This window comes from Phycodurus eques, chromosome 6 (genome assembly GCF_024500275.1).
Source record: "Phycodurus eques isolate BA_2022a chromosome 6, UOR_Pequ_1.1, whole genome shotgun sequence".
Lineage (NCBI taxonomy): Eukaryota > Metazoa > Chordata > Actinopteri > Syngnathiformes > Syngnathidae > Phycodurus > Phycodurus eques.
In genome coordinates this window covers 18789899-18812165 of record NC_084530.1, presented here as the reverse complement: position 1 = coordinate 18812165, position 22267 = coordinate 18789899, and the positions used below count along the sequence as shown (strand labels likewise).

The window sequence follows — 22267 nt, the reverse complement described above, 5'->3', positions numbered from 1 at the left end:
ACCAGACTCATGCATATAGAAGAAAACAGTTTTTTGAATGGCTGTTCATTGGTGTGACTGATGCTCCACTCTCATCCGTGTGTTAAAATTGCTACATAAATTAATAATCATCAGCCTCCTTGCTGATTGTTGTTTGTCCATAAAACAGACATTAGTGCTCTTAAATAGGTCATGCAACGCCGCCGTTTCCCAAGCTCCTCGAACGTCTATTCAAATGACACACGCACACACGTAAAATGTTGGATCTCAAAGCAGTTGGAACAGTCTGTGAATTCTGGACTGTGCCAGAAGCTTTTTTCGGGGGACATTCCATGAATGCATCTACCTCGGGGGCGCGTCCCGATGCACCACGAATGCAACACAAGCCGCTCGTCAAATGTCACCCGCATGCGGTTCACGTACAGGTGGAACCCCATTAGCATGTGGGTTGTTGTGTTGTGTTAAAGTGGTGCCTTGCCAGAGTGGCTGGGCAGCGCCTCGTGATAGCACTTGGCATCAAACCCGTGACCAAAGTGTGTAAAGGCCTGACGCCAAATTCTTCAAACTCTCGTTGTGAGACAAACGTCACTCAATCTGTCGCACAGGCAGGAAACGACCACAGACAAGAGGGCCTTTTGTGTGTGTGTGTGTGTGTGTGTGTGCGCATGCGTGTGTGTGAGAGAGTCTTTAGTTGTGCATCAGTCACTACCGTAGAAATTGTTTCAGAAGCGTTTCTATACATGCAAGTCAGTAACATTAATGCTTTGCATTAGTCACTACAGTGGGCAGCTCGTCAAAAGTTGTTCCTTCCATATGCACAAGTCTTTGACAAAACATTTTTAGCATCAGTCACTACAGTGTATAGCTTGTAAAAAAAAAAAAAAAAAGTTTAATTCTATATGCGTGAGTTTTTTAACGCTGCATCAGTAACTACAGTGGATAGATTTTCAAATAGTTTTTCCAGTGGTTAACACGCGAAAGGTCCCAAGTTCATGACCAGGTGGAAACAATTCAGTTTGGGGTCAGCCGTGGCCCAATGGTTAAGATCATCACCTGCCACCGTGGGGTCCTAGGTTCAAGACCCCGACTGGACCATCCACCTACATCTCCCTGACAAACGGGTGCGGTGTCCTTGAGCAAGGCTCTGATACCCCAAACTGCTCCCCAGGCGCTTAAGTTTGTGTGTTCCACTAACAAGTGTGTGTGTTCACTGTGATGGGTAAAATGCAGAGAACACATTTCGTGTGCATGCATGCATGTTCATGACTACAAAGATGATTCTTCTTCTTCTTAAGATGTTTACTTCTATATGCACACGTCTTGAGGTCAAGGTTTTGCATCAGCCACTACAGTTAGACAGCCATTCAAAGGCTATTCTTCATGCACAAGTCTTTGGATTGAAAGTTGTACATTTGTCACTACAGTGGAAAAGTATCCAAAAAATGTTTTGGATACTTTTCATATGCACAAGTGTTTGACATGAAATTTTAGTATCAGTCACTACAGTGGACAGATGTTCAAAAGCTTTTCTATATCTGCAAGTCTGTGATGTCAACGTTGTGCATCAGTTACTAACAGTGGTCATCTCTTCAAAACCTTTTTTTCTTATACGGGTCTTGATGTCAAAGTTGCGCATCAGTCACGACAGCTGACTCCGCATCAGTCACTACACCTACACTGTAACTGTCCACCTATAGCTTTGTGCCTGTAGAAGAACACAGCTTTTGAAATGCTGTCCACTGTAGTGACCGATGCACGAGTTGGACATTTAGGTGTTTCCTCGTCTGTCTTTGTCATTTTCGTTTGATTGACAGCTCTCAAACCCACAATTATGCAAATGAGGCTCAGTGGAGAATGACGGAGAGCAGATGTGTTTCCGATGTTTCACTTCATATTCTTCTTTTTAATGTATCAAAATGACTCATTGGTATATCTCAGCTCGTTAAGTGTGTTCTGCTTGACGAATCGCTTTGTGTTTGTGTGTTTTCATGAATTTTTGTATGAAGACACAGTTTGACATCCTGTTGTGTTCGGCGCAGTTCACAGGGGCGTTGTTAGCGAGCCCATCAGGCTACCTTTGCGCTCGCTCAGCGGTTCCTGGCCAGCCTCTCCAAACATTAAAACACGCAGCATTACTGGAAAAAGCTCCTGATGGCTTCTTCCATCTTTCCTCTTTGTGTTGCGTCCGTAAACAAAACTGAAGCTGATTGTGTTGTCCTGACTTGGCTCATCAGCAAACCGTTTATTTTCATTTACAGTACAGTAAAACCTGAAAAATATTTTTTCAAATTCTAATGATTGTAACTTTTTTAATGTAACGGCTGCCGCACACCGAGCGACAGGGCCGAATCCGACATGAACTGTCGCGAAGTGTGCGTGGTTTGGCAACTGTTTTCATTAGCGGCCGATCAGTCGCCCGCTGTTTTTGCCGCAATTCAAGATTCGAATGGCCAGCGCACACCGTCGCAATGTCGCAGCTTACAGCCAACCAAAACACACACAAGCTTTCACTCACGCTGAAAATACATTTCAGTGTTTTTCCGCAAGCGAGACCAAATGGCCACCGCGCCCCCCCCAAGCCAAATAATTGGCGTATGCAAACCATCAAATGTGTTTTACATTAATACTCAAAATGTTTCATTTATATTCATAATGTTTAATGTGCTTATGGATGAAAAAAAATTACATTTGTGGCCAAAATGTACGCGAATGGCACATATCTCGCTGGGTATGTTCAAATAAATGGAGTCAGCGAGACTCCTTTACAATATTCACACCCACGCTTTTATTACCTACCACATCCGCTGTCTTAAGCAACCCACATCCTTCTTAACTGTTAATCTATCTTTTTATGGTTTGAGAAATGAAATAAAGTACAATATACTGTCTATACAGCATCAAACGCCAATACAGGCTCGCTATTCAGGACGCCCATATATCTCATCGCCCAATGTACGAGGTTGTGTCAGCAACTCTTATTTTTATGCGATGGTCCGGTCCAGTCAGGTTCGACCGCATCGCTCAGTGTTCGGCATGCCTAATATGACTTTCCTCTTGTCATATTACATCTTTTCTAAAAATTAAATGTTTTTTTTCTTTTTAAGTTTTCTCCCATATAATAAATTCTTGTTTCAAAAGAAAAAATACTTTCTTCTGGTCAGATTATTAGTTTTCTAAAAAAAATAATCATAATTTTTTTTCCCCCTACAAATTACTTTCACAAAAACACTTTTTTTTTTCTTGGAAAAAATGTTTTTAAAAAATGTTTTTTTCCATAAAATAAATTGTTTCAGCACAAAGAAAATCTCTCTTTTGGAGTTGATTTTTTTTCTAAAAAATGAGATTATAACTAATCGAAATGAGATTTTTTTTTTTTCAAGAAAATATGACTTTCCTCTCATCTGATAATTTAATTAGACTTTTTTTCCTTAATAATCTGACTTTCCTCTTGTTATGATTTTCTTCCTTTTTTTCTCAAATAAATTTCACTTTTTGTTCTTTCAAAAAATACAACTTCGGCAAAAAAAAAATATGATTTTTTTCTCATAATATTACTCTTTTTATCTCAATAAAAGATAATTTGTCTTAATATTGTAATTTTACCTCAACTTTTTCCCCCCAGAAAAGTATGACCTTTTTCTTGTAAGAATATGGCTGTCTTTTTTTTTTTTTTCTTTTTTTACAAAACAAAGTGTTTTTGTCAAGATGTTATACTTATTTTTTATGAGATTTTCTTTTAAACACCTTGTCAGATGATTAAATTTTTCTAAATTACGTAAAGTTTCATTAAAAAAAAAAAAAACAGGGCTTTTTTTCTTGCGAAAAATAGGACATTTTTCTCATAAGATTACAACTCCAAAAGTGAGAATTATCACCTTTGTCTCATTAGCTCGGACCGGTGTAACCCCAATGTTGTGGCCTGTACACACATGCACCCATGCGCACACACACACTCACGCACACACACACACACACACACACAGTCAACATGTGTACATTAGTCACTTAGAGTCTCACAGGCTTTCTGGGCACATTTGCCTCAGCCCACCGCTGACCCATGAGTTCACGAATAGTAGAAGTAACAAGGGATGATGGGACGATGTTTTACGATGGTTAGACAAGGGTTTGAAACACTGCATTCTGATTGGTTGGCGACGGCGAAGGTGGAGCATATATGAAATACTACACAAAAGCTAATATGCACAACTTCAATTGAAAGATTTGCATATTGAAGAAAGTAACTTTTGAAGAGCGTTCTACTGTTGTGACTGATGCACGATGGTAACAAGTCTTGCACTTCCAGAAAGAAAAAAAAAAACCGAATTTCTAGCATTAGGTAGCTATCCACTGTAGTGACTGATGTACAATGTTGAGTTGGATGTGTGTGCACGTGTGTCTTGAAATTAGCTTTTGATAGTGTCTACTGTAGTGACTGATGTGCAACTTTAACATCAAAGACGTGTGCATATAGAAAACTGCTTTTGAATAACTGTAGTGACTGATACACAGCTTCAATATTAAAGTTTTATGCATACAGAAGAAAGCAGATTTTGACGAGTGTACCTGATGTGCAACCTTCACATCAGATTTGTGCATAGAGAAAACAGCTTTCGACTGTAGTGACGGATGCCCATATTTAACATAATGCATTAGAAGACAGCAGTTTTTAATAGTATTGACTGTAGTGACTGATGCACCGCTTTCACTTTTTCATGGCCTAGAAGTGTTTTTCACATAAATAACAGTTGTGAGCGTTAACAACAGCAACAACAAGCTCTTGACTGACTTTATCTTTCTCAATCTCTGCTACAAATACAGTACCACCTACATGGCAAAAACAAATAAAAAATGAGGAAGCCAGAATGAGGAAGTTCCCAGTTGAAAAGATTTCGTGTTATTTGCTAACTGAGAGCGCACCCGCATGGGGGACGGTCGGCTGATCAACAAAATGGTGACATGGCGCTACCGACGCTGAATTGTAAGACTTTCATTCGAACATCCAAACTTTTAACCTAAAGAGATAGGGAAACCAAGCAGAGACCTACTGGAATGCAAAAAATGTCAACTTTGGATAATGTATTTGGTGCCAATTAGGATAATTTCTGTTTTGTCACTGTTTAATTTCATGACGTGAGAGGTGAACCAGGAGTTAATATCTGATAAGCGGGAGGTGAGGGAAGAGGGTGGAAGTAAGATGTTGGGTTTGCAGAAGAGGTAGAGCTAGGTGTCCTCTGTGAAGCAATGAAATAAAATATTAAATTTATTGAAAATGATGCAGAGGGGGAGGAGGGTAGACCTGACGTGATGGGGAGGGGACGGATGAAAAGGACTTTAGTTGAATGAACTGAGTGCAGTCATTTGAGATATGAGTGGAACCAGTCTAGGGCGGTGTGGGCGATGCCGATGGAGGAGAGTCTCTTAAGGAGGATGGGGTGTGAGATGGTGTCAACGTTCGCACTCAAGTCGAGGAGGATGAGGATTAAAATTCAACCGGACTCAACTGCAATGAGGAGATCCATTTCGCTTATCTTGACTTAGGTCGGCGGGTGTGCTGGAGCCTATCCCAGCTGACTCTGTGCGAGAGGCCGGGTACACCCTGAACTGGTCGCCAAACGCATGGCACATATAAACAAACAATCATTGACACTTACCTGTACATTCACACCTACGGGCAATTTAGATTTGTCAAATACCTACAATGCATGTCTTTGAAATGTGGGAGGAAACCCACGCAGGCACGGGGAGAACATGCAAACTCCACAGAGGCGAGGCCGGATTTGAACCCGGGTCCTCATAACTGTGAGACTAACCAGTCGTCCACCCCGCAATGAGGAGATTGTTGGTGATTTTTACACTGTACAGTATGTGACTTTAAGTTTGTGTGCAACTTAACGGTGGGGCCTGGCCTGGTTAGTGACGTGGGCGGAAGTTGTGCAACTCGTGTATGAACGTCCGTACTGTTATGTGTTTATCCTTTACCACATTAGTTGTGCTTTGCAGTAGACACATTACACTTTGTTATCTTCTTCTTTAAGTGTGCAGAGCTGCCAAATGTTACGGAACGTCCGTATTTTGTTCCGGAAATCACTGCGGGCCGACGCATTGTAAGTTTGCATTAGTCATCGCCTCCATGGTAGCCGATAAACTACACTTCTTAGCATGCTTCTTACACGTATTGTTTACGTGATCACGAAGGGAGGGCGAGGAGTGGGTATGAAAAGACGGAAGAGCATGATGCTAATTGCTAAGCTATCGTGTCATGAAGTCGCAAAACACCGAAATAAGTGATTGGATTATACAGTACACTTGTCACGTAGTTCTGGCTGGAACCAAGTTGTAGCAGAGAGTAACCCAGTTCGAAGGACAAAATAATAAGCCAATTAAGACGCGTCTAGAGATATAAATGTAAACTAATTCAGGGCCTCTGAAGCGGAAATGAATTAATACGTCACTGGAGACGTCATCTGAGAACGGGGTCAGGTTAAAAGTATATTATTAGTATCAGATGAGATAACCTTTATCGGTCCCAAAATTGGGAAATTTCCATCATATCAGTAGCAAAAGGGGATATAGGAAATATAAATATATAAATAAAGACATCGATACAAGTACATTCACAAACTTAGAAATCTAAACTATTGTCAATGCATAAACTATCCTATTCAGTCGATGAGCAAAATAGAGTTCTGAGTTTTAATTTACTTTTGAGATATGATCAATTTGATTTAATATACTTTTTTTTTTCAAAGCCAAGGTTGAAAACAGAATTGATATAAGGTGAATTAATCCATAGACACAGTTATTTTTGACAATGGCACTTTGAAATCTCATATACTGTACTTTGATACAGGCTGCAACCGCGTCCACCATTACAAGGTTGATGCAATAAAAACATTAAAATAACAAATATTTGAAGCCATAATTTATAAACGATTATGATTATTGAGAAATTATTATGTTGCGCAATTCAACAAAATGCAGAATTATTTTTATCCTATTACATAACATACTGCAATAACTGTCCCACGGTATTGTTCTTGACAAAATTTTGAAAATATGGAAATTCAGACAAATGTGGACAAATTGTTCTGGAAGTGAATTTCTATAGGTTGGCTGCTCTCGCTAACTTATGTCTACATGGAGTGGTGCGCGAGTCTGTAGTAATATTAGTCCATGCGGGGAAAAAAAATGATCACTGTGAAGCTTCGAGGCAGATTTTGCTTTATTTTATTTTATTTTTTATAATCGAATAAATCAGGTTATTCAGTTAATCGTTTTAGCCCTACACCGTACTAATATTTAGTAGTGTTTCTGAAAAGTGCTTCACGTCTGTGTTGCATTGTAAACCTATTTACTGTATAAAGTGAAGAATTCTACAAGTCTGGTTTGGCTTTGTTCCCATACCCCCACCGCACCCTAATCCGCCCATCCCCCTGTAACACCACCCCCGCCCCCCCCCCCTACCCCCCCTCTCACCTCTCCATCCCCGCGGGTGCTCGTTAGGTGAGGTCACTGGACTCGGTCAGACTCCGGCAGAGATCGTGAATAGTCCCTCAGATGCTTTGTAGTCTTGGCGTGGTTTTTATGAGTTTTTCTTTGTGCTGGAAAGGAAGAAGAAGACGGGATTCGGATGGGACAAACACACTGACACACACACACACACACATAAATACACACACACACACATTGAGTCTTTGAGTTGTCAGGCAGGAGAAGCACTGCATCATTCATCACTGCTCCTGCACAATTTTGCTGACATGGCTCGCTTAAGTGTGACTGCATGTGTGTGTGTGTGTGTATGTGAATGTGTGTGTGTATGTGAATGTGTGTGTGTGTGTGTGTGTGCTCGCGTCCGTATACAAAGTATATTTGTACAAGCACTGTTTCTGACAAGTGCTTCACGTCTGTTGTTGCATTACAAACTCACTCACTTTATAAAGTGAAGTTACACAAGAATTATATTTCCTGTGAATCACAGGAATAAAATGAATTTCAATTATTTTAGCAAATGGTTGCAATATAACAAAGAGTGACAAATTTAAGGGGGTCTGAATACTTTCCGTACCGACTGCATTTCTGATAACTGCTTCACATTTGTGTTGCATTACAAACTCATGTAGTGCACAAAGTGAACAAAGTTTGAAGGTTTTGTTTACCAGGCTGTGAATCACTCAAGTAACATGGTTCTGCACGGACTATTTCTGCCAAGTGCCTCAGATCTGTGTTGCATTACAATCATAAACATTACGTTTGGTATATGTACAAGCTCTGTATTAGCGGTTACAAATTTCATTCGATTTTACTGTGTACCACTCTCCAAAACTCTTTGAAATAATCTACAAGCTGAGCGTCCTAATGCTAACACATGCGGTTGTATTGACATCATGTTGTTGTTTTTTTGCAGGATGAAAATGCGGCGGCACAGGGTGTTCTTGCTGTGCACGGTGGGCCTGTGCGTCATCTCCTTCCTGCACTACTACAAGGCCCTCCACTATGTGTCCCTACTGCGCGAGCTTTCCGCGCCATACCCCAACATCAAGTCCTTCATCATGGTCACCGGATTCTTCTGGCAGGAGAAGGGAGGCGGAACCGGCACGCCGCTCAGCACCGCCTCCCCCGAGGAGGCGCCACCGCTGCCGGTCCTCCGCCCGTCGGACGCCAAGGGGAGAGTGGGTGCCCTGGTGGGGGCGGTGGCAGAGGGGGACGGGGTGGCCGAGGTGAAGTTGGCGGGGACCGGTGCTGTGGGCAGTGCGGGACTGGAGATGAGGATTAGGGAGGTGCTGGCGCCTCCTCACCCTTGGAAGGAACCAGACGAGAGCCTAAGGGGGGACGTTCGACGTCAGGTATGGTGCAACAAAATTTTGAGCGTCAGCTTTGAATGAAGCATCAAAATGTATACATGTATCAACTAATTATCTGTATATAAACAGTATACACGATATACAGATGTGGACAGCAGCAGGAATAGTCAGCAGTAGGGCTGCACGATTTTGGAAAAGAATGACATTGCGATTTTCTTCAACCCTGTGATATATATTGTTACATTAAAAAAATACAGGACACACCTTTCTCTTTTTCTCTCTCGAGAAAAACTATGTTCAGTAGAGCAAAAACGTATACAAAGTCATTCGTATAAAGTCTACACATCTGTATTATTGAGCACTAGTCAAGCCAGACATGAAGTAAAATTTCATTTCATGCCCAGTTATACTTTAGTCATTAGCACATTCCTAACACTATTCACCTGTTTTTAATGACGTTGTTATTTTTCACCTATGTTTTAACATATGCATTAGTATTTCTATATTTGAGTGCATTAGTTTATGCAAAACACTTTGTTGCCACCCCGAAGTGTAATCTGTTGCGACATGCATTTTTTTTCCGTCACATTCTGAAGAGAGAGAGACAGTAAATTCAGCCATGTAATTGTTTCCCCTGTCCCCATAAATAGTGATCATACAAAAGAAAATAAGTATATAACATTCTGGGCTGCTCCATGTGTGTTGTTGGATGGGTTATGATTTACCGTAACATTGCTGCAAATCTTATTAGCATGTCTAAGCAGGTACCTCTCCTGGTCACTTATTAATATTACAATTGATTGACTACATATCAATACACCAGGACCCTGCGATGTGACTACTGCGCGTACGTACATGGAGATGACGATGCTCAAACGATATATTGTGCATCTCGAATTGGCAGCATTGTATGTAGCAAAAACTACATATAATGTACAAACACATACAATTAAATAGTCTTTTTGCATGAAGTAAAATATAAATAAATACTACTGTATATGTATGTGTAGAAGTGAATGTGGACAGCAGCATTGTATGTATCAAATTAAACTAAACTACTATGTGTCCAGAAATGATCTATAGTATAAATTAGCATTATATAATAAATAGAAGCAGCAGGAATAGTCAGAAGTATTATCTGTAGCCAAAACCCTTACACATACTGTATCTAGAGGTGTCCCGATCCGATCTTTGAGATCGGAAATTGGTATGATGCCAGCAAAAAAAAAAACGAGTATCAGATCGGATGAGACTGGATTTAAAATCTCAGGTTTTACCACTCTTATTATGCAAGCAGTCCATTCCATGCGCCGCTCCAGCACTTTTATCCCGGAGCGCCTGGACGGAATTCAGATCACACGTGATCACAACAACAGGTTGCTAAGGTGCTAACGTAGCAGGAAGGAGTAAGAGTGAATGTTGCTGGCTTAAAGTTGTTTATTGACACTCCAGTTGAAGATCACTGAAAAACTAAACACATATAACAAAAGAATTACATCAGATACTTTGTTTCTTTCTTCGTTTTGTTCACAAAAATCGCTAACACAATGAATGAAAAACACTTGACGAGCCAACAAACATTAGCATTGAACCCGCGGCACTTATTTCTCCAAAAATAATGAACAGTGGTACACAAATGCTGTAAAACCACATCTAAACGGACAATTTAACAATGCGCTCATATAGTCTTCAAACTCTGGGAAAATGAGTTCTTAACAATATTCGATATTAGCAATATACTTCTACAGTCTTTGTTTGCCGCAAGTGTGCAGACATGCACAGCAGGAAGAGTTCTCCAAACAAGGCGTACACAGAGACAGCTCAGCACCTCGAGCCTCACTGCATGATTCCTAGCCGCCACGACATGGTCAATAAAACTAAACCCCCGTTGCATCAAGAACTTCAAAAGTGTGTTGCCGCACGTGGAGAAAGCAAATGCTGCTCCCGCCATATATTGACAGTAAAAGAAATAACTGAATTGAACTTGAATTGTTATTTTGCACTTTCGATAATTTGTATTTATTATTTCTTGAGGTTATTTTTCATGGTTTTCTAATGTATTTTTTATTTAATCTATTCAAATTTAGCATATGCTTATATTTAAGTCAAGCGGTGGTTATGTATAAATATGTATTTTTGTTATTGGTTTTATTTGTTATATTTCAGGATTTCTAATGTAATTTTTATTCAATTGTAGTCCATTCTTATTTTCAACGTTACTTTATGTAACACATGGATTAAAAATGGGTCAGTTTTTCTCATACCTACTGTTGCTGATTATTGTTCTCCGTTTGAGTAATATCTCTTGAGCAAGCCTTTTCCAACATGCCGTACGACAAAATATGTAAAGTATGTATGATTATGGCAGATATCAGATCGGACCGATATCGGTATCGGCCAAAACTCAAGGCTGCAGTATCGGTATCGGATCGGAAGTGAAAAAGTCGGATCGGGACATCCCTGCACATATCCGTAACTAGTCTGCAGCATTATGTAATTAATACATAGAGTTGATATAATAGTATAATGGATACCACAGTATGTACAGAATATGAACAGCAGCAAGAATAGTCAGCAGCATTATTTGCCACCAGTTTATGAATGATTTGTTTCCATCCAGCAGCAACAGGAAGACCACCTTCCCCCACGGGATCCCACTCACCGACCCCCACGCCCCGCCCACCCGGCGACGTTCTTCAAGGCCGGACCACCCTCGAACCCGTCCAAATCCTTGGGCGACCTGCACACTCGCACTTACCTGCTGCAGGACGACAAGACGCCATACTTTGCTCGAACCCGAGCCGGAGCGTTCTGTTTCCGGCAGGGCACATTGGTGGCCGGCCCCAAGGAGAACGCCAGGAAAGCGGGCGGCGTCGGGGAGGCCGGCCGCTCCGGTGCCGTCGGGCAACGGAAACCCCTGGAGGTCCAGCAGCAGACTTCTATCGCGCCCAAGTCCAAGACCAGGGCGACGCGGGGCGGCAGGCGGCTAGTGAAGTGCGTGTGCCGGCCCGGGTGGCACGGACCCTACTGCGGCGTGCCCACCATGGTGTATCACTCCAACCTGCCCACCAAGGAGCGGCTGACTCCTCGAGAGACGCCCCGCCGCATCATCAACGCCATCAACGTCAACCACGAGTTTGACCTGCTGCACGTACGCTTTCGCGAGCTGGCGCAGGCAGTAGACCTCTTCCTCGTATGCGAGTCCAACTTCACCGCCTACGGGGAAAAAAGACCACTTAGGTGACTACCTCACTGCCAAGTTCATTACCAAATACATTATTGGCTGAAAGAAATTACTTACAGCTAAGGGGCCGGAGTTTGGACACCCTTCAATTTGGGACTTAAAGTTCTGGGGTTCCAAAAGCGACATGTTTGCATTTGTAGTTCCAGTAACCACGAGACCAAGAACTAAAAGGAAATGCAACCTAAACCGCACATTTCAACCGCAGGAACTTTATCCCCGGGAGTAGGGACATCTGTAGGACCATTGTGCGTTTGGACCATGGGAACTGGAATGTAATTTTTTTTCCAGGGTAATTTATCAGGGCCGAAAGAAGACCCAGCTAGGCCACTAGTACTTTCAGGAGGTCCAGGAACCTAGTCCAAAGGGTCGTGGAACGTAAAGAGCGCATTTAGCTATTAAAAGTTACATGAAATTATTTACATCAGAGGTGAGGACATCCATTCCAAGTTACTTCCAAAATGTCATCTATTACTAGTAACAAGTAACTAGTTAGATCTTTGTTGTGGACATCAAAGCCAAGTTACTCGCTAAAGCTAATAGTTTACTAACTCTATGTAGTTAGTTACCTCTGAGGCTATCACATCAAAGCCATTCGTGTTGGAAAAATTACTCCCAAATTTGTATTCAGTTACATATTACTCGTTTTACTTTTACTAGTAATTAGTTACATCTGTGGCAAGGACATCAGTGCTGGAAAAGTTGCTTCCAATATTGCAATAGATTACATTTATAAGTCATTATTTGCGCTACAGTGTAACGTCTTTGAAGTATAATTGAAACATGTTCTTTTTCCCTCGTGCGTGCGGTTCGCAGTTTTCTGCGTCTGCTCCTGAACGGTACGTACGACTACGTGCGCCACAAGATCCTGTACGTGTTCCTGGACCATTTCCCCGAGGGCGGCCGTCAGGACGGCTGGATCGCGGACGACTACCTTCGCACATTCCTGACGCGCAACGGCATTTCGCGGATGCAGGGCGTCCGGCCGGACGACGTCTTCGTCATCAATGACGCCGACGAGATCCCGGCTCGTGAGGGCCTCCTCTTCCTGAAACTGTTTGATGGCTGGACGGAGCCCTTCGCCATTCACATGCGCAAGGTGAGCGTGCCTTTGAGGTTGTTGCGGCTGGCTGGGTATTGGGGCACTGGCCGGGAATCTAACCCGCGCCATCTGCATGAAAAGGCAGCAGCATGAACCACTACAATACCAGTACTAAGCGTGTATTTTTCAACAACAAAAATATTGTTTTTCTGAAAAAAAGAACTAAAAATACTTTTGAAAGAAAATATATTTTGGGAAGGAAAAGTAGTAAAAAAAAGGTTTTTAAAGAATCAAGTTTTCTTGAAATACAAAATAACGAAAATCAGTATAATCAGAATATTATTTCAAGACAAACTCGCATTTTGATTGGAAAAAATTGTAATGTTATTAGTTAAAGGCAGTTTTCAAGAAAAAGTTTCATTTTTCAAGAATTTCTTGGGGGGAAACAGTCATATTTCTTTCAAGAGTCACTTACATTCTGTTGGGTTATTTACAATAGTTCAAAAAAGTAATGGCGGCACGGTGAACGACTGGTTAGCACATCTACCTCAAAGTTCGCCTGTGTGGAGTTTGCATGTTCTCCCCGTGCCTGCGTGGGTTTTCTCCGGGCACTCCGGTTTCCTCCCACATCCCAAAAACATGCATGGTAGGTTGATTGAGGACTCTAAATTGCCCTTAGGTGTAAATATGAGTGCGAATGGTAAGTATGAGTGCGAATGGTTGTTTGTTTCATCGGGCCTCCTGCCCGATGATTGCAGGGATAGGCTGCCATATTACATCAAGAAAAAGTAGCATTTTTTTTAGGAAAAAAATGTAATTGTTCAGGGGTTTTTTAATGATATAAAACATGTTTTTTTTCCAAAAAAGATTCTCTCTTTTTTATTTTTAGTTTTGAATTTGTTTTATTTTTGAGGAAAAACAGCTATATATTATTTTTTCTTGAAAAAAAGTACTTGTTTTATGTTTATGTTTTATAAGGAAAAAAGTCTTACAAGAAGAATGTCTTATTTTTCTCCAAAAAGTATTTCCCCCCGCCACCCCAAAAAAAAACAATTTCTGTTTTATTTCTACTTTTAACTTGAAAATGCATTTTCAAGAGAAACAGCCATGAAGGATTTTTTTCAAGAAACAAAATCATATAAAAAAGAAAAGTTTTTGGGAGTAACATCCATATTTTTTTTCAAGGAACAAAATCATATTTAAACAAATGTTTTTAGGAAAAGAAATCCATCATTTTTGGAAGAAAAAGTTGTTCATAGTGTATTCATGGCAAACGGATGAATGGTGTGTATTTTGGACAGTCTCTGTACGGCTTCTTCTGGAAGCAGCTGGGCTCCCTGGAGGTGGTGTCGGGCTGCACGACGGGCATGCTGCGCGAAGTTTACGACACCGACGGCATCAAGCTGCGCCGTCGCGAGTACTACACCATGCCGGGCTTCCGCAAGTACGAGAACGACACGGGCCACATCCTGGTGCAGTGGTCCCTGGGCAGCCCCTTCCACTTCGCCGGCTGGCATTGCTCGTGGTGCTTCTCGCCCGAGGGCATCCTCTTCAAGCTGGTGTCGGCCCAGAACGGCGACTTCCCGCGCTGGGGCGACTACGAGGACAAACGCGACCTGGGTTACATCCGCCAGCTGATCCGGACCGGCGGCTGGTTCGACGGCTCCTTGCAGGAGTACCCGCCCGTGGACCCCAAAGAGCACATGTACGCCCCCAAGTACATGCTAGACCACTACTCGCGATACCGCTACCTCCTGGAGAACCCGTACGCCGGACAGCGTTGACCCGAGCGCCGGAACCGTCGTGCGGCCTGGACGCAACCACTGGATTTACGCAAGCGCTTGTTCCCCGCCGCGACCGCTCACCTCCACTGTTTTGTGTATGTCTGTATGTGCGGAGTATTGAAGTTGACGTCTTCCGGTCGCGTTTGGAGACTTCCCACACACACACGCACACACCCTGCTCAATGATGACGCACACTCATCCCACTTTTCTGTTTATGTGCGTGCACGTGTGTCAAAGGGAGGTTTAGCTGTGATTCCGTTGTTCCTTTTCCTACATGAGAATTGCAGGTGTGCGTCTGTGTGTCTATGTGAACTACTTTTTGTGTGTTTGACCCATCAGTCTTGAGTATGCGCATGCGTGCGTGTATGTCTGTGTGATCTCGTTCCCTTTGTGTGTGCGTGTGTGCGTGCATGTGTGTGTTTGTGTGTGCATGCGTGTGAGTTTGGATGTGTATGTGTATGTGCGTGTGTATCAGTCAGCTGTGAGTCTTGAGTGTGTGTTTGTGTGCACATTTTTGTGTGTGTTAGAGGCAGGTTTTGCAGTGATTTCGTTCCCTTTGTGTGTGTGTGCGTGTGTGTGTTGTGTGTGCGTGCATGTGTGTGTTTGTGTGTGCATGCGTGTGTGTGTGTCTGTGTGAAGTAGGCAAGATGACTTTTTGTCTCCTTGGAAACTAAAATGTAACTGGAAGATGAGTGGGCAGTTTCTTTTGTGCGTGTGTGCGCTCGCGTTGTTTATATCAGGTCACGGCTGATTGCGTCGTCATGGCTCCTCGCATCGACACTAGTCATTCAAATTCAAGTTGTACATCTTTTTAGTCACAGTATCATTGTACACACAAAACACACTAAAGGACTTCCTAACAGAAAAAAAACAGACTTACACATTTCCACTGAAAAGTACAATTACACACTTATAGATACAGTGACAGAGCCTCCATGGCAAGGACTGCACAGTACAGGACAGCGGTTAGTTACCATGGTGACAGAAGACAGAAAAGGACAGTGGTTACGGTGGCAACAGAAAACAGGACCTTGGTTACCATGGTGACAGAAGCCAGGCTAGTGCAGTGATTAGTTACCATAGCAACAAAAGACAAGTCAAGGAAGTGGTTACCATGGTGACTGGATACAAGACGGGGCAGAAGTTACGGGACAGAAAACAGTACCGTTTTTTGTTACCGTGGTGACAGAAGACAGGACAGGACGGTGGTGGCCATAGCGATGAAAGACCACACTGGACAGTGGTTAGTTATCATGACAACAGCAGACGCAGCAGGACAGTGGTTACTGTGTTGACAGACGACAAGACTGTTATTACTTAACATGGCGACAGAAGACAGGACAGGACGTTGGTTAGTTACCATGGTGATAGATGACAGGTCAATGGTTGGTTACCATGATGACAGAATACAGTTATTTTGGCGTCCTACTTGTCAGTATTTGGAAAGTATGACATTGATCACATAACGATAGACTCGGTTGCCGCGGAAACGCAAACATGGCAATAAATCCGACCCTCAAGGCTTTGAGCGTTCAAGCTGCAATCAAGCTGGAACATCTGCGCGTTAGTGTTGCACGTGTGGTGTGGCGATGACCGGTGTGGTCTCGTGTGGCCTCCCGCCATCGCCGCAGCAACAGTCCTTTCCATGAATTCCCAGCATGCCGACGGTGTGATGTCATCAAGTTAGCATTTAACTCGTGAGGAAGAAATTCCACGGAAATGTTGCACACAACACAAAAAGCTTTAGTCATTTCATTTGAATTAGTTATTTAATTCAATTTAAGTTCCATTAGATATAAAGTGGCCGACACGGTGAATGACTGGTAAGCACATCTGCCTCACAGTTCTGGGGACCGGGGTTCAAATCCCGGCCCCGCCTGTGTGGAGTTTGCATGTTCTCCCCGTGCCTGCGTGGGTTTTCTCTGGGTACTCCGGTTTCCTCCCACATCCCAAAAACATGGGTGGTAGGTTGATTGGCGATTTTAAATTGCCCGAAGGCGTGAATGTGGTTGCGAATGGTTGTTTGTTTATATGTGGCCTGCGATTGGCTGGCGACCAGTTCAGGGTGTACCCCGCCTCTCGCCCGAAGATTGCTGGGATAGGCTCCAGCAGCCCGCGACCCTTGTGAGGATAAGCGGTAAAGAAAATGGATGGATGGATGATTACACTTCAAAAATTAGGTTTTAAAGCACAAAAGGGATTTACAGTAAATACAATTTTCAAAAATTATGAAATACATGAAATGATTAACTGTTGCCTTCCTGAAACCTTTTTATTCAGTTGAAACATTAAATTTAATGCAAGATAAAAATTAAATGAAAAAGGATTTCATTAAATTAAAACTAATTAAAATATTTTCAGAAATTAACAGTTAAAACACTTTGTGAATGTTATATTATTTTGTAATTAAAATGAAAATAAATATAAAATGTATTAAAAATTATTTACAAATTAAGTTACATTAAATCGAAAAGAATGACTGATTGTTTTAATGGACAATGAAATTACATTTGTTAGATTATTAAATTTAACTGTTGCAATCTTGAAACCTTTCATTTGTTTTTTTATTTGAATTAAAGTTATGGAATTAGGATACAAATTTACTTTAATTCCAAAAATATAATTAATAAAATGAAATTGCATTTTCAAAATTAAAGAATTTTCTGAAATTCAAAAACGTATTAACTTGCATCACCTTTCATTTATGTATTAATTTAACATAAAAAATGTTCAATTAAAAATAAAAATTTGAATTCAATTCAATTACATTGACCGGCAGCACGGTGGACGACTGGTTAGCACATCCGCCTCACAGTTCTGAAGACTGGGGTTCAAATCCGGCCTCTCCTGTGTGGAGTTTGCACATTCTCCCTGTGCCTGCGTTGGGTTTTCTCCGGTACTCCCGATTCCTCCCACATTCCAAATACATGCATGGTAGGTTAATTGAAGACTGTAAATTGCCCATAGGTGTGAATAGGTTGTTTATATGTACCCTGCCATTGGCTGGCGACCAGTTCAGGGTGTTCCCCGCCTCTCACCCAGAGTCAACTGGGATAGGCTCCAGAACGCCTGCAACCCTAGTGAGGCTAATTGGTGTTGAAAATGGATGGATGGAATTTTAACCTACTGTCACAATATCAATCAAAAAAAATACCAATTTGCTAAAATTGTGTTTTTTTTCTTGATGACGGTGTAGATCATAGGTGTCAAAGTCAAGGCCGGGGGCCAGATGCGGCCCGCCACATCATTTTATGTGGCCCGCGAAAGCAAATCATGCTCGTCAACTTCTGGGATTTTTGCTCAAATCTGTACCCAAATTCCAAATTGTCATAATAATAAACAATAATGTTCAGATATTGTTTGAGGGAAATTATAACTAGAATGCGACCCGAGACAAAAATGAATTTGACACCGCTGGTGTAGATAGGGCGGCACGGTGGACGACTGGTTAGAGCGTCAGCCTCACAGTTCTGAGGACCGGGGTTCGATCCCCGGCCCCGCCTGTGTGGGGTTTGCATGTTCTCCCCGTGCCTGCGTGGGTTTTCTCCGGGCACTCCGGTTTCCGCCCACATCCCAAAAAACATGCATGCTAGGTTAATTGACGACTCTAAATTGCCCGTAGGTGTGAATGTGAGTGCGAATGGTTGTTTGTTTGTATGTGCCCTGCGATTGGCTGGCAACCAGTTCAGGGTGTACCCCGCCTCCTGCCCGATGATAGCTAGGATAGGCTCCAGCACGCCCGCGACCCTCGTGAGGAGAAGCGGTTCAGAAAATGGATGGATGGATGGTGTAGATAGTCAGTTATCCAGGTCAACGTCTCTTGGACTTTTCTTGTTTGTTTAATTTGTTCTTCTTTTCCTTGTTTTCTGAAAACGTTCAAAAATGATTTAGGCAATTACGCTATTAGGCCAAGAATGTGACATTCCCAATAATGATTGAAAATCGTTTCCATCATAAAATCGACAAACACAAAAAGCCAAAGAAAATCCTTTGTGCTTGTCTGTTGGATCTCTCTTTGAGGGTTTTTATTTATTTATTTATTTTTGGCTGCCAAACAGGAAATCAATCAGGCGGTTGGTGACGCTTAAAGCGCACAATGAGGTTGCGAGAATCGAGTGATGCTAATGGAGCTAAACTGTAATGCAAGCAAGCATCAAAATCAATAGATTCCTGCTCTCAATCACTGTGTTTGCTTTTAGTATTGTTTTTAAAGACCATCAACCCTTTCCCCGTCCGTCAATACGCCGTTGTGTCTTTTCCACATGTGGCTTTCTTGTAGCTTCTAATTGGCAAAAACAAAAAAGCCTCACGTTAAGGGGTTTGTGTGTGTGTGTGTGTGTGTGTGTGTGCGCGTGTACCTGCAATTCTCGTGTGCTATCTCTCCAGTCCAACTTAAAAAATAATCATATTTTCAATGAGTTCATGCGACGACTGCCTTAAGTTTTGTTTTTTTTAAGGTGGTGTAATCGTCAGTTTCCGTGGCAACCAGCAGGTGGAGGCGGGAGGGGGAAAAAATGGAGCACGGGAGGGAGGAAGTTCCACGCAATCATTGATTTATTTTTGCACTTTTTCTGTCTTGTTTTGAAATTTTATTAAATGTTCCCTTAAGATGGAAAACCGAGTGTGTGTGTGTGTGTGTGTGCGTGTGTGTGTGTGTGTGTGTTTTTCTATTTAAATTTTGGTGAAAATGCATCTACTTGGCAGCTTGATATCTTTCTAAGGTGGCACGTGTGTGTGTGTGTGTGTGTGTGTGTGTGTGTGTCAACCTACTGTTAGAATGGACGTGCACTCACACATTTTTTACCTCCTCCAAGGCCCTAAACGTGGTGTAACCAATCGCTGAGGCTTTCTGTGATTGTTTTTGTTTGTTGTTGTGTCATGGATGACATCATATCCTGGGTCTCTTGCTGTGATTGGTCGTTTCCAAACCTGTTTGTAGCGCTTGTGTTTTGTGTTGTTTTCTAACACATTTTAACAGTGTGAATGCACCTTATTGATTTGTGTTGTCATTTTGTAACAAGGTTGATTATAATATTGGGTTGATAACAGGGTTGTTTTTTTGTTCATGCTGTTTTGTTGTAAAAATGTTCTGAATGTGTCATTTCCCCCCATTTTTGTGTTGTTTAACTAATTTGTGTTGAAGCCAAAGTGTGGTAGCATTGACACAACACACACGCACACAACACAGACATTAGCCCCTTTCACACTACGCGTCAAAGATCGACCCGCAAATCTAACGGATTAGGAGATGGAGCGCAGCCTGGCAGAGGTGTCTTCTAGCCCAAAATTTCCCAGATTACGAGTTTGTGCAGTACCTTGTCATAGTCGACTTCTTCCTGAGTTGGTGTTCTGTGTGTAAGGTATTGACATGGAATGGACAGTGGAAGTCGACCCACAAATTTTCCGGCTCATTGCCAATCAAAGTCAGATTGTTTTATGGTCGCTGTTATGTGTGAAATGTAGCAACGCGGAATGGCAAGCTACCATTCCGCGTTCCGCGAATGGAAAACTACCTGTCAAAGTTGACCTTTCACCAGCTTTTTGTGGGTGGCTGTCCGTGTGAAAGGCAACAGCACGGAATAAGCGGTATAAGTCGAACTGCAAATTTTCCGAGGTAGTACGCTACCTTTCAGTTGACTTTTTCCCCGAGTCGCTGTTGTGTGTGATACGTAGTAGCATGGAATGGGTGGCAGAAGTCGAAGCTTCCAGGGTAGTAACAGAGTCAAATGTGGGATGCCGTGTCACTGTGAAAGCGCATGCATGCAGTTGCGTCAAAATTCCGCCTCTGCAGGGTTCTGTGTGAAAGGCGCAGGCGGATGAATTCTAGATCTTTTGTTACAGCTGTCGTGGTCACTATGCGGGCTCTTGGTGTGAAATGTGTGTTAAAAATCTATTTCACACTGCCTACGCCTGATAATTTTATCCCTTTGGACGTTCTAACAGCCGAGTCACATCCTGTTTAGCTGGGTTCTGTGTGCAAGGCTCCGATACGGCAATTTTTGCAGAAACTCTGTGTGAAAGGGGCTATTGTTCGTTTGTCGCTGTCCAATGAAAAGCTCCAAATATTGCCGGCTTTATTTTGAAAGCACATGCAAAAAGACGTGTGAAAGGTATTTTGTTTTTTGACGGGATTACATCATGTGAAGCCCTCCGTCCCTGCACTGATTGTACAAGCTCACATAGTTTTATTTTTTTATGACTTTTTATTTTTCTTGTCTTCTTGATTTTGGTGGAGTGTGTGCACGTGTGTGTGTGTGTGTGGGGGGGGGGGGGGGGGGGGCGGGTCCAGTGGCTCTCGTTATTCCAAGAGGAGGACCTGTTGGAGGCAGAAAGCCGGCCAAAAAATAAATAAAAAAAAGTGTGAGGGGGAAAGATACTAAAAAAAAATTTCGTGATGGAAAAAAGAATATTGTGAAGAAGAACTCAACTCTTTTGTTCATATGACTGGATGTATGCTAACCATCATTGACCACAAAAGTTCTATCACAAAGATATAATAAATTAATTTAAAAATTTCAACCATGCTCTCTATTTCTTTTCTCCATGATGATGATGTGTAAAAGTAAAATGAAATGTTATTTTTTTGGCCTCTTTTACAACTAGAAATTTGCATTTTTAGGTGGAAAATTGCATTTATCCATCCATCCATTTTCTGTACCGCTTATCCTCACAAAATTCAGATCTTTTTGTTTTATGAAAAAAGTAAATTTTTTGGGAACTTGATAATAAAAATTTGGCAAAAAATATATTTTCCAAAAAAGTCTACAAGAAGAGTTTGCCTTATTATTTTGGGGGAAATCAGTCTCTTGCATTAAAAAACAAATCATGGTAGAAAATTGTAGTATTGCGAGATAAAAAAAAAAAATGACGCCAAGGGAAACAGTTATAGCAAGAATATTCTTCTCAATGTCCTACAAGTATAGTCTTATGAGCGGGATAAAAAATCTTTTTTTTATAAATTTGGGATTATATTTTTTTTAGAAAAGCAGTAAAATGTATTCTAGAAAAAAATATCTTAGTCTTATGACTGTTCAAAGCGGTTTGGATTTTAGACTGGATGGACTATTTTTTTTAGTATTTTGTTTTAATAATTTTCGAGAAAATAAAATTATTTTTAAACATATTCTCTGAACAAGTGGAGTCATTTTTAATATATAGTCATAGAGTCAAGCACAGACAAGAATAAACAAACACTGAATTAATTCCATAATAGAAATCATACTGTAACGTTAATAGTAATAAACTTGTATTTTACTGTTCACCGAAGGGAAAATGTTTGAACATGAACATTAAAATAGTGGAGGAACTGCACCCCCAAATTTGACTTTTTATTAAGAACAAATTAGTCTTTTAAAAATAACAAGTTTACGTTAAGTCTAACTTTTCCCTCATGGTGGTTTGACATTGCCATCTAGCGGT

General features: G+C 41.7%; 1 protein-coding gene across 2 annotated transcripts in view; it reads left to right on the top strand.

Moving 5' to 3' along the window:
• The window catches only part of mgat3b (beta-1,4-mannosyl-glycoprotein 4-beta-N-acetylglucosaminyltransferase b), a 39321-nt gene extending 18220 nt beyond the window's left edge, over nt 1–21101 (top strand). The window contains exons 1-5 of one of the 2 annotated variants that reach the window (XM_061678416.1): nt 4913–4957; nt 8384–8822; nt 11401–12020; nt 12838–13120; nt 14365–21101. In XM_061678416.1, the coding sequence (XP_061534400.1) occupies nt 8385–8822; nt 11401–12020; nt 12838–13120; nt 14365–14847 (1824 nt within the window). In that variant the 5' untranslated portion in view covers nt 4913–4957; nt 8384 and the 3' untranslated portion in view covers nt 14848–21101. Of the gene's footprint in view, nt 1–4912; nt 4958–8383; nt 8823–11400; nt 12021–12837; nt 13121–14364 lie in introns of those variants that run through there. The other variant, XM_061678415.1, reaches the window with a different exon arrangement.
• Nucleotides 21102–22267: the final 1166 nt, after the last annotated feature.